We start from the raw sequence: 15,943 nt of genomic DNA, 5'->3' as shown, positions 1-15,943 counted from the left end.
GGTCATGACTACATGTCTCCCGAACTCGTAGGGTCTACACACTTAAGGTTCGATGACGCTAGGGTTATAAAGGAAGTTTGTATGTGGTTACCGAATGTTGTTCGGAGTCCCGGATGAGATCCGGGACGTCACGAGGAGTTCCGGAATGGTCCGGAGGTAAAGATTTATATATAGGAAGTCCTGTTTCGGCCATCGGACAAGTTTCGGGGTCATCGGTATTGTACCGGGACCACCGGAAGGGTCCCGGGGGCCCACCGGGTGGGGCCACCTGCCCCGGGGGGCCACATGGGCTGTAGGGGGTGCGCCTTGGCATACATGGGCCAAGGGCACCAGCCCCTAGAGGCCCATGCGCCAAGATATAGGAAAAAGGGGAGAGTCCTAAAGGGGGAAGGCACCTCCGAGGTGCCTTGGGGAGGATGGACTCCTCCCCCCCTCTTAGCCGCACCCCTTCCTTGGAGGAAGGGGCAAGGCTGCGCCTCCCCCCTCTCCCCTGGCCCTATATATAGTGGAGGGGAGGGAGGGCATCCATACCTGAGCCCTTGGCGCCTCCCTCCCTCCCGTGACACCTCCTCCTCTCCCGTAGGTGCTTGGCGAAGCCCTGCAGGATTGCCACGCTCCTCCATCACCACCACGCCGTTGTGCTGCTGCTGGATGGAGTCTTCCTCAACCTCTCCCTCTCTCCTTGCTGGATCAAGGCGTGGGAGACATCATCGAGCTGTACGTGTGTTGAACGCGGAGGTGCCGTCCGTTCGGCACTAGGATCATCGGTGATCTGAATCACGACGAGTACGACTCCATCAACCCCGTTCACTTGAACGCTTCCGCTTAGCGATCTACAAGGGTATGTAGATGCACTCTCCTTCCCCTCGTTGCTAGTCTCTCCATAGATAGATCTTGGTGACACGTAGGAAAATTTTGAATTTCTGCTACGTTCCCCAATAGTGGCATCATGAGCTAGGTCTATTGCGTAGATTCTTTGCACGAGTAGAACACAAAGTAGTTGTGGGCGTCGATATTGTTCAATATGCTTGCCGTTACTAGTCTTATCTTGATTCGGCGGCATCGTGGGATGAAGCGGCCCGGACCAACCTTACACGTACGCTTACGTGAGACCGGTTCCACCGACAAAAAAAAAACATGCACTAGTTGCATAAGGTGGCTGGCGGGTGTCTGTCTCTCCCACTTTAGTCAGATCGGATTCGATGAAAAGGGTCCTTATGAAGGGTAAATAGCAATTGGCATATCACGTTGTGGTTCATGCGTAGGTAAGAAACGTTCTTGCTAGAAACCCATAGCAGCCACGTAAAACATGCAAACAACAATTAGAGGACGTCTAACTTGTTTTTGCAGGGTATGCTATGTGATGTGATATGGCCAAAGGATGTGATGAATGATATATGTGATGTATGAGATTGATCATGTTCTTGTAATAGGAATCACGACTTGCATGTCGATGAGTATGACAACCGGCAGGAGCCATAGGAGTTGTCTTTATTTATTTGTGACCTGCGTGTCAACTTAAACGTCATGTAATTACTTTACTTTATTGCTAACCGTTAGCCATAGTAGTAGAAGTAATAGTTGGCGAGGCAATTTCATGAAGACATGATGATGGAGATCATGATGATGGAGATCATGGTGTCATGCCGGTGACGATGATGATCATGGAGCCCCGAAGATGGAGATCAAAAGGAGCAAAGTGATGATGGCCATATCATGTCACTATTTGATTGCATGTGATGTTTATCATGTTTATACATCTTATTTGCTTAGAACGACGGTAGTAAATAAGATGATCCCTTACAACAATTTCAAGAAGTGTTCTCCCCTAACTGTGCACCGTTGCGACAGTTCGTGTTTCGAAGCACCACGTGATGATCGGGTGTTAGATTCTAACGTTCACATACAACGGGTGTAAGACAGATTTACACACGCGAAACACTTAGGGTTAACTTGACGAGCCTAGCATGTACAGACATGGCCTCGGAACACGGAGACCGAAAGGTCGAACATGAGTCGTATAGAAGATACGATCAACATGAAGATGTTCACCGTTGATGACTAGTCCGTCTCACGTGATGATCGGACAAGGCCTAGTTTGACTCGGATCATGTAATCACTTAGATGACTAGAGGGATGTCTATCTGAGTGGGAGTTCATAAGATGAACTTAATTATCCTGAACATAGTCAAAAGGTTTTTGCAAATTATGTCGTAGCTCATGCTATAGTTCTACTGTTTAGATATGTTCCTAGAGAAAAAATTAGTTGAAAGTTGATAGTAGCAATTATGCGGACTAGGTCCGTAAACTGAGGATTGTCCTCATTGCTTCATAGAAGGCTTATGTCCTTAATGCACCGCTCAGTGTGCTGAACCTCGAACATTGTCTGTGGTTGTTGCGAACATCTGACATACACGTTTTGATAACTACGTGATAGTTCAGTTAAACGGTTTAGAGTTGAGGCACCAAAGACGTTTTTGAAACATCGCGAAACATATGAGATGTTTTGAGGGCTGAAATTGGGATTTCAGGCTCGTGCCCATGTCAAGAGGTATAAGACATCCGATGACTTTCTTAACCTGCAAACTAAGGAGAAAAGCTCAATTGTTGAGCTTGTGCTCAGATTGTCTGAGTACAACAATCATTTGAATCGAGTGGGAGTTGATCTTCCAGATAAGACAGTGATGCTTCTCCAAAGTCATTGCCACCAAGCTGTTAGAGCTTCGTGATGAACTATAACATATCAGGGATAGATATGATGATCCTTGAGGTATTCGCGATGTTTGACACCGCGTAAGTAGAAATCAAGAAGGAGCATCAATTGTTGATGGTTGGTGAAACCACTAGTTTCAAGAAGGGCAAGGGCAAGAAGGGATACTTCATGAAACGGCAAATCAGCTGCTGCTCTAGTGAAGAAACCCAAGGTAAAACCCAAACCCGAGACTAAGTGCTTCTGTAATAAGGGGAACAACCACTAGAGCAGAATTACCCTAGATACTTGGTAGATAAGAAGGCTGGCAAGGTCGATAGAAGTATATTGGATATACATTGTGTTAATGTGTACTTTGCTAGTACTCCTAGTAGCACCAGGGTATTAGATACCGGTTCGGTTGCTAAGTGTTAGTAACTCGAAACAAAAGGCTACGGAATAAACGGAGACTAGCTAAAGGTGAGCTGACGATATGTGTTGGAAGTTTTTCCAAGCTTGATATGATCAAGCATCGCACGCTCCCTCTACCAAAGAGATTGGTGTTAAAACCTAAATAATTGTTATTTGGTGTTTGCGTTGAGCATAGACATGATTGGATTACGTCTATCGCAATGCGGTTATTCATTTAAGGAGAATAATGGTTACTCTGTTTATTTGAATAATACCTTCAATGGTCTTACACCTAAAATGAATGGTTTATTAAATCTCGATCGTAGTGATACACATGTTCATGCCAAAAGATAGTAATGATAGTACCACCTACTTGTGGCACTGCCACGTAAGTCATATCGGTATAAAACGCATGAAGAAGCTCCATATTGATGGATCTTTGGGCTCACTCGTTTTTGAAAAGTTTGAGACATGCGAACCATGTCTATTGGTGTATATGCATGAAGAAACTCCATGCAAATGGACCGTTTTGACTCACTTGATTTTGAATCACTTGGGACATGCAAATCATACCACATGGGCAAGATGACTGAAAAGCCTCGTTTTCAGTAAGATGGAACAAGATAGCAACTTGTTGGAAGTAACACATTTTGATGTGTGCAGTCCAATGAGTGCTGAGGCGTGTAGTGGATATCGTTATGTTCTTACTTCATAGATGATTTGAGTAGATGTTGAGTACATTTACTTGATGAATCACGAGTCTGAATTATTGAAAGGTTCAAGTAATTTCAGTGTGAAGTTGAAAGATCGTCGTGACAAGAGGATAAAAGATCTATGATATGATCATAGAGATGAATATCTGAATCACGAGTTTGGCACAGAATTAAGACATTGTGGAAATTGTTTCACAACTGATACAGCCTGGAACACCATAGTGTGATGGTGTGTCCAAACGTCATAGTTGCACCCTATTGGATATGGTGCATACCATGATGTCTCTTATCGAGTTACCACTATCGTTCATGGGTTAGGCATTAGAGACAACCACATTCACTTTAAATAGGGCACCACATAATTTCGTTGAGACGACACCGTATGAACTATGGTTTGGAGAAACCTAAGTTGCCGTTTCTTGAAAGTTTGGGGCTGCGACGCTTATGTGAAAAGGTTTCAGGTTGATAAGCTCGAACCCAAAGCAGATAAAATGCATCTTCATAGGACACCCAAAAACAGTTGGTATACCTCCTAATTCAGATCCGAAAGCAATAGGGATTGTTTCTTGAATCGGGTCCTTTTTCGAGGAAAGGTTTCTCTCGAAAAGTTGAGTGGGAGGATGGTGGAGACTTGATGAGGTTATTGAACCGTCACTTCAACAAGTGTGTAGCAGGGCATAGGAAGTTGTTCCTGTGGCACGTACACCAACTGAAGTGGAAGCTTATGATAGTGATCATGAAACTTCGGATCGAGTCACTACCAAACCTCGTGGGATGACAAGGATGCGTACTACTTCAGAGTGGTACGTAATCCTGTCTTGGAAGTCATGTTGCTAGACAACAATGAACCTACGAGCTATGGAGAAGCGATGGTGGGCCCGGATTCCGATAAATGGCTCAAGGCCATAAAACCCGAGAGAGGATCCATGTATGAAAACAAAGTGTAGACTTTGGAAGAACTACTTGATGGTCATAAGGCTGTTAGGTACATATGGATTTTGAAAGGAAGACAGACAATGATGGTAAGTGTCACCATTGAGAAAGCTCGACTTGTCGTTAAGATGTTTTTCGACAAGTTCAAGGAGTTGACTACGATGAGACTTTCTCACTCGTAGCGATGCTAAGAGTCTGTTGGAATTATATTAGCAATTACTGCATTATTTATGAAATCTTGCAGATAGGATGTCAAAACATTGTTTCCTCGATGATTTTTGAGGAAAGGTTGTATGTGATACAACCGGAAGATTTTGTCCATCCTGAAATATGCTAATAAGTATGCAAAGCTCCAGCAATCCTTCTGAGGACTGGAGTAAGCATCTCGGAGTTGGAATGTATGCTTTGATGATGATCAAAGATTTTGGGTGTATACAAAGTTTATGAGAAACTTGTATTTCCAAAGAAGTGAGTGGGAGCACTATAGAATTTCTGATGAGTATATGTTGTTGACATATTAATGATCAGAAATGACGTAGAATTTCTGGAAAGCATATAGGAAAGTGTTTTCAATGGAAAACCTGGATTAAGCTACTTGAACATTGAGCATCAAGATCTATAAGGATAGATCAAAACGCTTAATAGTACTTTCAAATGAGCACATGCCTTGACGTGATCTTGAAGGTGTTCAAGATGGATCAGTCAAAGAAGGAGTTCTTGCCTGAGTTGTAAGGTATGAAGTTAAGACTTAAAGCTCGACCATGGCAGAATAGAGAGAAAGGAACGAAGGTCGTCCCCTATGCTTAAGACATAGGCTCTACAGTATGCTATGCTGTGTACCGCACCTGAAGTGTGCTTTACCATGAGTCAGTCAAGGGGTACAAGAGTGATCCAAGAATGGATCACAGGACAGCGGTCAAAGTTATCCTTAGTAACTAGTGGACTAAGGAATTTTCTCGATTATGGAGGTGGTAAAGGGGTTCGTCGTAAAGGGTTACGTCGATGCAAGCTTAACACCTATCCAGATAGCTCTGAGTAGAGATACCGGATACGTATAATGGAGCAACAATTTAGAATAGCTCCAAGTAGAACAGTTATTTGGAATAGCTCCAAATAGAACGTGGTAGCTGCATCTAGGAGATGACATAGAGATTTGTAAAGCACACATGGATCTGAAAGGTTCAGACCCGTTGACTATAACCTCTCTCACAAGCAAAACATGATCAAACCCTAAACTCTTTGGGTGTTAGTCACATGGGGATGTGACCTTGAGTGTTAATCACATATCGATGTGAACTAGATTATTGACTCTAGTGCAAGTGGGAGACTGTTGGAAATATGCCCTAGAGGCAATAATAAATTGATTATTATTATATTTCCTTGTTCATGATAATCGTTTATTATCCATGCTAGAATTGTATTGATAGGAAACTTAGATACATGTGTGGATACATAGACAACACCATGTCCCTAGTAAGCCTCTAGTTGACTAGCTCGTTAATCAATAGATGGTTACGGTTTCCTGACCATGGACATTGGATGTCGTTGATAACGGGATCACATCATTAGGAGAATGATGTGATGGACAAGACCCAATCCTAAGCCTAGCACAAGATCATGTAGTTCGTATGCTAAAGCTTTTCTAATGTCAAGTATCATTTCCTTAGACCATGAGATTGTGCAACTCCCGGATACCGTAGGAGTGCTTTGGGTGTGCCAAACATCACAAGTAACTGGGTGGCTATAAAGGTACACTACGGGTATCTCTGAAAGTGTCTGTTGGGTTGGCACGAATCGAGATTGGGATTTTGTCACTCCGTGTAAACGGAGAGGTATCTCTGGGCCCACTCGGTAGGACATCATCATAATGTGCACAATGTGACCAAGGGGTTGATCACGGGATGATGTGTTACGGAACGAGTAAAGAGACTTGCCGGTAACGAGATTGAACAAGGTATCGGTATACCGACGATCGAATCTCGGGCAAGTACCATACCGCTAGACAAAGGGAATTGTATACGGGATCGATTGAGTCCTTGACATCGTGGTTCATCCGATGAGATCATCGTGGAACATGTGGGAGCCAACATGGGTATCCAGATCCCGCTGTTGGTTATTGACCGGAGAACATCTCGGTCATGACTACATGTCTCCCGAACCCGTAGGGTCTACACACTTAAGGTTCGATGACGCTAGGGTTATAAAGGAAGTTTGTATGTGGTTACCGAATGTTTTTCGGAGTCCCGGATGAGATCCCGGACATCACGAGGAGTTCCGGAATGGTCCGGAGGTAAAGATTTATATATAGGAAGTCCTGTTTCGGCCATCGGACAAGTTTCGGGGTCATCGGTATTGTACCGGGACCACCGGAAGGGTCCCGGGGGCCCACCGGGTGGGGCCACCTGCCCCGGGGGGCCACATGGGCTGTAGGGGGTGCGCCTTGGCCTACATGGGCCAAGGGCACCAGCCCCTAGAGGCCCATGCGCCAAGATATAGGAAAAAGGGGAGAGTCCTAAAGGGGGAAGGCACCTCCGAGGTGCCTTGGGGAGGATGGACTCCTCCCCCCCTCTTAGCCGCACCCCTTCCTTGGAGGAAGGGGCAAGGCTGCGCCTCCCCCCTCTCCCCTGGCCCTATATATAGTGGAGGGGAGGGAGGGCATCCATACCTGAGCCCTTGGCGCCTCCCTCCCTCCCGTGACACCTCCTCCTCTCCCGTAGGTGCTTGGCGAAGCCCTGCAGGATTGCCACGCTCCTCCATCACCACCACGCCGTTGTGCTGCTGCTGGATGGAGTCTTCCTCAACCTCTCCCTCTCTCCTTGCTGGATCAAGGCGTGGGAGACATCATCGAGCTGTACGTGTGTTGAACGCGGAGGTGCCGTCCGTTCGGCACTAGGATCATCGGTGATCTGAATCACGACGAGTACGACTCCATCAACCCCGTTCACTTGAACGCTTCCGCTTAGCGATCTACAAGGGTATGTAGATGCACTCTCCTTCCCCTCGTTGCTAGTCTCTCCATAGATAGATCTTGGTGACACGTAGGAAAATTTTGAATTTCTGCTACGTTCCCCAACAATTCTAGCATGAATAATAAACATTTATCATGATATGAGGAAATAAATAATAACTTTATTATTGCCTCTAGGGCATATTTCCTTCAGCCTGCGCTTTGGGTAACTCTTGGAGGGGCGTTCGAGTTTATACTCTTCGGCCGCCAGGACTTCAGTCCATCTGTCGGCTAGCAGGTCTTGGTCAGCTCTAAGCTGCTGCTGTTTTTTCTTGAGGCTGCTCGCCGTGGCCATAAGCCCGCGTTTGAAACGCTCTTGTTCGACGGGATCCTCTGGCACGACAAATTCGTCGTCGTTGAGGCTTGCCTCATCTTCGGAGGGAGGCATATAGTTGTCGTCCTCGACCTCTCTGTCTGCCGCTCTCTCATGAGGGCTGGCTCCTTCGTCCTCCTGTGCTGAATCCTGCTGGAGGGGGTGTCCACCATGTATATGTCATATTACGAGGTGGCCTTCCAGTGCCCTATAGGTGCTGGTTCTTGGTCGTCTCCTCCATTGGCGTCCATACCATCGATGTCTTTGGAGTCGGAGTCCGAAACGGGGTCCGGCACCTTGGAGTCACGGGCCTTGCAAAGGACTAGGCTGGTATTCGGCTCTATCGCCGTAGAGATTGCGGAGCCTGGGACGGCGTCCAACCGTCCGTCCCCGACTAGCGCAGTCGGCTCCGAGCTAATGGACGGAGCGGACACCTGAGCGGCACTCTGGGCGCTGTCCAGCGGCAGAGCTAGATCATGCCCATCGAGACAGTGCGGCGCGCTCGGCCGTGGCTCGAATCCGTCGAAGATCAAGTCCCCGCGGATGTCGGCCGTGTAGTTTAAGCTTCCAAACCTAACCTGATGGCCAGGGGCGTAGCTTTCGATCTGCTCCAGATGGCCAAGCGAGTTGGCCCGCAGTGCGAAGCCGCCGAATACGAAGATCTGTCCGGGGAGAAAAGTCTCAACCTGGACCGCGTCGCGGTTGACGATCGAAGAAGCCATCGGGCCTAAAGGTGACGACACAGAGGAACTCTCAATGAAAGCACCAATGTCGGTGTCAAAACCGGCGGATCTCGGGTAGGGGGTCCCGAACTGTGCGTCTAGGCGGATGGTAACAGGAGACAAGGGACACGATGTTTTTACCCAGGTTCGGGCCCTCTCGGTGGAGGTAAAACCCTACTCCTGCTTGATTAATATTGATGATATGGGTAGTACAAGAGTTGATCTACCACGAGATCAGAGAGGCTAAACCCTAAAAGCTAGCCTATGGTATGATTGTTGTTCGTCCTACAGACTAAAACTCTCCGGTTTATATAGACACCGGAGAGGGCTAGGGTTACACAGAGTCGGTTACAATGGGAGGAGATCTTCATATCGTATCGCCAAGCTTGCCTTCCACGCCAAGGAAAGTCCCATCTGGACACGGGACGAAGTCTTCAATCTTGTATCTTCATAGTCCGGGAGTCCGGCCAAAGGTCATAGTCCGACCATCCGGACACCCCCTAATCCAGGACTCCCTCAACGGGTCTGGCCGTCGTGCCTTCGCGGAGGAAAGCCCGGCGACATGGGCGCGGTGCGCGGCGTCGGCGACTGGCAGTGCGTAGGCCGGGCGACCGACGAGCCTGTGCTCGCCGGGCCGACGGCCGCTGCAGGGAACCCGGCAGCACGCCCCATGCCAAGCATTAGGATGGCGTGTGCTTTGTTGACGAGGTCCTCCTTCTCGTCGGCAGCGGCCTTGCGCCGCGCGGCATCCAGCTCCTCGCGCTGGGCGGCGAACTTGGCCGCGGCGGCATTGAGCTTGACGACCGCTCTCCGTTTCCTCCTCTTCGCCGATTCCGTGTCCAACTTGGCGATCTCCTCCGGCGTGCACTCCGACCGCGGCTTCCTTGACGCCTTCTTCTTCACCTTTGCAGGCGGGTCGACGACCAGGCCGCCGGAACTCGGCGGGGCGTCGGCCATGGACGGGGGAGAGAGGGGGCGGCGGGAGGGACGTGGGAGGGTTTGGGGCAAATGGCGCCAAATGGGCGTGGGGGCGGGGGGTTGATTTCTCCCACCGACAGGCGGGCCAGGGGAGGACAAGCGCGCGCGTCTCGCCCGTTCGCGCGCTGTCTGATTCACCCCAAAACCGGCGCAAATTTGGGCCGGGAATGGGTCGAAAGCGGACACAAAGCGGACAAAAGTCCGTTTGCGCCCCCGCGCTGGGCCGTCTTGTTTGTCCCTTTTACCCCAAACGAACGGGGGCGGACATGATAGGGTCGCGCGGTGGAGTTGGCCTAAGGTCCAACGTCCTTCCGTTGGACCAAAAAGTCAAAACAATTTTTTTAAAACTTAAGTCGAAACAATATTAGCACATGCTGAGAGAAATAAACCGAGCCCATTCTCCGTGACTAGCCCAACCGATCCAAGAACCAACGGTGCCCATCTCAGCATCTAAACCAGAGAGGAAAACCCCCTCAAAAAAAACAGAGAGGAAAAAAGGAGTAAAGCAAGAGAGAAAACGCGAGCGCGAGGCGGGGCGAGCGCGAGGCGGGCGTAAAACGCCGCGCGAGAGTGGGCCCTATGTATCCCGCCGCTCTCGATATAAGATGCGTGCTCTTTCTGCGTGTTCAATCCGCGCGCACTCCATACCCATCCCAATCACCAGTGATGGATGCCTCCGTCGTATTCTCCGGCGAGACCGCCGAGAAGCGCTCCGGCCCGGCGGATCACATGAGCGTCTCCGTCGGCGAGGCCGCCCACACGCTTTCTGGCAAGAAGCGCTCCCGCCCGGCGGATGACTCCGTCGGCGAGGCCGAGAAGCGCTCCGGCCCCGCGGACGACTCCGTCGGCGAGGCCGCCCACACGCTTTCTGGCAAGAAGCGCTCCCGCCTGGCGGACGACTCCGTCGGCGAGGCCGACCGCATGCTTTCCAGCCCGCCGGAGCATCCGCGCGTGACGCGGCTTCGTCACCGGCGCCTCATCGCGTTCCTCTGGGACCAAGGCTTCCGCGACTCCTACAACGAGTACGCACGCTTCTGTTCAAACTTGAAAATTCCTTCCTTCTAAGCGCAATGAAAAGCAGAGATCCGGCCTTTTCGTCAAAAAAAAAGGAGTTCAAAATTCAAATCAAGAACTAATGCTAGCGCGGCTCCATCCAATTCAGGTTGACGAACAAGACGCGCGCGCACATGAGCTTGTGGCACCTGGGCGGCCTCGTCCAGTGGGGCCAGTGGTTGGATGCCGTGGAATACCTAGACAGGTACCTGCCGCCGCCCACCAGTCCCATGAGCTTCCGCGCCCAGGTCCTCCGTCAATTCCTCCTGATGCACTACCGCTTCGCCAACGCCGTCGACGGCATCGTCGATAAGTCCGTGCCCAGGAACTACCTCCAACTTGACAACGGCAGAGACATCAGCCACGCCGATCTGAGGCTCCGCTCCATCTCCTTGTCCATACTCGCCGTCGACGAAGTCAGGTACGTACCATGTAATTTCTGTATCCGCGCGCGGCCAAGATAGATTAGATTAATTCCTCTGCCTTGCCATTTCCATTACAAAAGAAGATAGATTAATTCGTGCGGACTCATAAATTTAAGTACGAACCGAACGCAGGGCCAACATGGACTGGGAGACAGTGCGGCGCAAGGCATCGCTCGCTGTCTCCAGGTTGGCTGGTTCTACTCCAGAGCTGCGAGGCTGCATCGCGCTGCCGGCCACCAGCAACAAGCTGCACCATGTACTCCCAATTGCTTCCGGGTACGTAATCCAAACTCGATCCTACTCGGGCAGGCCCCATGTCCATGATCTACCTCTTTCGTACTACACATCTTTAAGTGGCTATGAGATCCATTTATTCTGTGCACTTTGCTGAGCATTTCAAATCGCTCCCCATTTATTCTGTGCACTTAATTTGCCTTTCTAGATCTGAATGAATTCGTGTCTTCTTCATTTCCTTGTGGCCAGATATGCCCCCTTTGTCTTGATCCATTTTCTTGATTTTGACTCTGGGTAATGTAGATTTCCTCAGATCCAGATTCTCTAGATCAGATTTGGTGCTGTAAAATTTTTGAGTAGACAAAAGAATGGTTGCAGTTTTGTTTACCATTGGATTGGGTTTCCCAGAGTTGGCATGAAAAACAAACTATGTTAGCAAAGAGAATATTTGGACATCACCAAAATATGATATGGTGGAAGATTGATCCATTCATGGAACTAGACAAATAATCTTGGTCATTTATATTTATCTTTTCCCTCAGAAGAAATCAATCAATGGTTATGCAGTGGATGATTTCCCCCCTGCTCCTAAGTTTTTTCCTTTTAAAAAGAAAAAAATAACGAGTCACACACTAAGCATAGAAATTATATTAAATGATTTTATCAGTTTTCATTAAATCTTATAGAAAGAGGTAGAATGTCTGTTTGCTAGAAAATATTCTTCCTTCTAGCTGTGCTGTGCATCGATCTAAAGGCAGAAAGGCATACAATAACCAGTACAGTGATTCCCCTGTTAATTTCAGTAGAAGTGATTCCCTGTTAATTTCAGTAGTAGTACTTCTCAGTTTAATTTTTCCGTCCTGTATTTGATCTCCCCTAGTTTATGGAGCCGGAGGCGCTACGTGAAGAAGAAACAAAAAGGACGACCAGAAGCTATCGCCAGGGCCTTGAAGAGGTAACTGTACATCTTCACTACTAGCCCTCTCCTCAATTCGCTCTTTACTTGTTTTTGCTGACATTTGAACATATGCAGATTCCTTGCTTTTTGCAGCCAGCAACTTATGGTTCCAAGCATTGGTACTTACAAAAATCTTATATATGATTAAGCAGCATAGGTCTTAAATTTCTACACATCTGCAACAGTTATTAACCATGTGCTCCAATAATGGGCAGGGTCGCTTGAGGAAGCAAAGGAATTGCTGGCGGATCTCCTTGGTGAGAACTAGTGTCTCTTCATCTTCTTCTATTCATTAGGACCTGGTAGCTCAAAAGCACATCCAGAATAGAATACATCTGGTCTACTTATATTGTTCTACTGTCTCAAGACACCAGCTACGAATTTTTGTATCTATGTGAACTGATGAATTTGTGTGACCTTCAGATGAAACTGTAAGACCTGGCGTACAATTGAACACCTATGGTTTCAGCTGTTCACTTAAGCTGGGTAGGAATGAAGGTAAAACCTCACATGTTCGGTTCACCCATTCAATAGCTTAGTCATTTTGCCACTGTCTTAACTTACTATTCAGGGATTCCTTGGTAAAGTTTTGGTAATGAGTTCTTTACAGCCGTTAGGCTCTTTACTGGCTGCTTACTTATTGAGTCTTTTTGGGCCATATCCACACAATATTTTACTTTCTGACAACTTTTTTTGCGGAATACTTTCTGACAACTTACATAGCCAATGGATTAAGGTTAGCCACAAGACTAGGCAGGCGTGCTGTTGAATTTTCTTAGTGCCTACAAGATACATTTATAATTAGCTCGATTGAATTGCAAATACATTAATTTTTGAATTAGTTCAATTCTAAAAAATAATATTTCCTGGTAAATTTTGGTACTTAAGTCAAATTTAAGTTGAGTATAAAAACTTTACCCAAATTTAAACTGAGTACCAGAACTTTACCCAGGAATACTTCTCTCCAAGCAAGCCATTAGGCTCTTTACTGTCTGTGTAATATCTTAAAAAAAAATTGGGCCACATCCGCACAATATTTTTTTCTTTTTTATAACTTGCATATAATTCATTCAGGTGTACTGTTGAATTTTCTTCTGACAAACAGTGCTGTTAAAATTTCATATTGCTAAATCTATGCTACAAATCATAGCAACAAAATTGAAGGTCAAAGTTGTAGTTTATATTTTATTTTTTAATAACATAACATTGAATAAGGTTAGCCATCAGACTATGTGGGTGTCCTGTTGAATTTTCGTCTGAAAAATAGTGCTGTTTAAATTTTATACATAATGCATGATCAAAGTCGTGATCCAACCTTAAGGCTCTTACTAGAAATATACCGGATGTATTTACATGCCACGGATGCCTTGTAGGCTATCTGCGGGTAATACATTTCTATGCTTTTGGTTCCTATGCACATTGGACTCCTTTTGTGCAAGTTGTCTTTAGAAGATCTATTGTGGAAATGTCCTGTTCTTATGCCCTTCGTCTGTTCTTGTTATTTGTTGGTTGCTTCACATCATGTGGCTTTATCTTTGCATGATAGCTTATAACTGTAACTGCCGTTTCTCGAACTGCCAAACTTGTCATGTTAGTTCATAACTGCAGCCGCTGTTTCTAACTGCCAAGCTTGTCGCAGGTGCTCAATTCGGCCAACCCATGTTTGGTACTTCCACAGAAGTTAAAACCTCCGGGACATTGGCAAATGCAGGTAAATTAGTCGAACCTCTGCTTGGTCGATCTCTGATATTGTTAGTTGACAGATGATCCCTGATATTATTACTTGTTAGAGAAGGATCAAATGTACTGTCGTTAGTTGTCCGTATGCATTACCTATCTGATAGTATTACGTATCTGCCAGCTTACAGTTTCCTTGATTCATTTATATAACTGACCATGTCCCTTTCTGCTGTCTTTTTGCCACTATGGAAATGCATCCTATAAATAATATGGTAGATATCCTTTTATGAATCTTGCATTTGTTAGCTCATTTCCTTGTTTTATGGCCTCCCGTAGTTCTTTTGTCTGATCGAGAAGTCTTGTGCATCCTCATATGTAGAGAACGGGTTGTGCAGCTGTATCTAGTTGATGGGACGATAAGATTAATAAATGCTTGCAAGTGTTGATTCTTACACTATATTGGTATTGAAAATAAATTCATGGATCTTGTCAGGGCTGAAATATTGACTGTTATGACGCCATAATACTTGATTAATATCCATCCCCGCGCAGGCACAAATCAGCACGTGGTTGAAGAATGTTGGGATTTGGCTGGGAGAAGAAGGAATTCAAAGCGGGATCCGGCAGCTGTTGAGCAATTGCTGCATCAATTCAAACTGCACCAGTTAGCTGGGACATCTCTTGCAAGACCGGTAAGATAACACGGGTTTAGTACGTACTGGTGTCCTTGATGTGGTGTAGATCGAGTGGAATTGCCAGTGGTTTAATTTTATTTAATAATAGCAATAGTAGTAGTTGAATACTTTCTGCCTTAGTGTTTTTTTAATAAATAATAGCAATAATATGAGGGTATGTGGCTTAATTTCCTCTGGTGATAGTTATGCTGTTGTACCCTGAACTGAAGCATGAAAGGTACTGCCTGGGATGATGTTACTAATTAACATACTTGTGGTGGTGTAGGTTGTGTCGGGGCCTGGTGCTGTGGTGAACTTGGGCGCCAAGCTGAGTGGTGTGTCTTCAGGATGAAGAGATAGCCGGTCCGTCTGCTGTAGCGTTGGCTGTCTCCTTTCTGCTGCTGTTGATCTTGATCATGTTACCTGCTGCTGTTTGAGCTTGAGGCTTGCAAGTCTGCTGGAACTTATCATAATGTTTCTTTTATCATGCAACTCTGTTACCAAAGTACTCCCTACTACTAGTACCCTCTATGCCGGTCACTATAAATTGGTCATAGTTATGCTATGTACTCGTGTTATTAAGTGAATGTGTTTGTTTGTTAGTATTTTGCTAGCTACAACGTCATTTCGTATGACAGAAGTCCTATTCCAACATACATTTTGTTCTTGAGCCTAGAAACGGTAAGCTCATCAGTGACCCACAAAAATCCTGCGGTTGTGTGGGTTTGCTTGCATGCAGTAAAGGAACTGGCATGCGTTGAATGAAGCTTAGTCGCCGCCTTGTAATGGAGCGGCTACCTGAGTGTTGAAGGCATTGCACATCCTGGCTCAAGAGACGCGGGTACTGCTGCTGCTGCTATTTATGTTGCCTGCATAACAAATACAAATAGGCTCTTGAGTCATTCGGGGGCACTCTGTTTCTTTAGCTTCATACCCAAAACCTAAAAGCTACTTGCAGATTAGAGTAAAAAGGAACTCATATCTTATTCTATTTATGTTGCCTGCTTAAGAAATACACCTTCTAGTGGACCAACTTTCATATCTTATTCTAAAAAAATACTCAATTTCCCCTGCATTTCTTTATACTTTGGTTGGTCACAAAAACTTTGAGAGGTGCTAGTACAGTGGTGTTTCGATGGAAGGCGTCGAGAGC

At 46.5% G+C, this 15,943-nt stretch overlaps 1 protein-coding gene across 1 annotated transcript; it reads left to right on the top strand.

Moving 5' to 3' along the window:
• Positions 1-10,354: 10,354 nt before the first annotated feature.
• On the top strand, positions 10,355-15,359 carry LOC119325306. Its single transcript, XM_037599054.1, has 10 exons — positions 10,355-10,788; positions 10,929-11,240; positions 11,377-11,520; positions 12,359-12,433; positions 12,512-12,555; positions 12,652-12,693; positions 12,860-12,934; positions 14,076-14,147; positions 14,669-14,808; positions 15,077-15,359. Exons 1-10 carry the CDS (start codon positions 10,433-10,435, stop codon positions 15,140-15,142), a joined length of 1,326 nt encoding a protein of 441 aa, XP_037454951.1. The 5' UTR covers positions 10,355-10,432; the 3' UTR covers positions 15,143-15,359.
• Positions 15,360-15,943: the final 584 nt, after the last annotated feature.

The sequence above is a fragment of the Triticum dicoccoides genome, chromosome 6B (genome assembly GCF_002162155.2).
Source record: "Triticum dicoccoides isolate Atlit2015 ecotype Zavitan chromosome 6B, WEW_v2.0, whole genome shotgun sequence".
NCBI classification, from domain to species: Eukaryota; Viridiplantae; Streptophyta; class Magnoliopsida; order Poales; family Poaceae; genus Triticum; species Triticum dicoccoides.
Note: the sequence above shows the minus strand (reverse complement) of the source record. Positions and strands in the feature narration are given on the sequence as shown.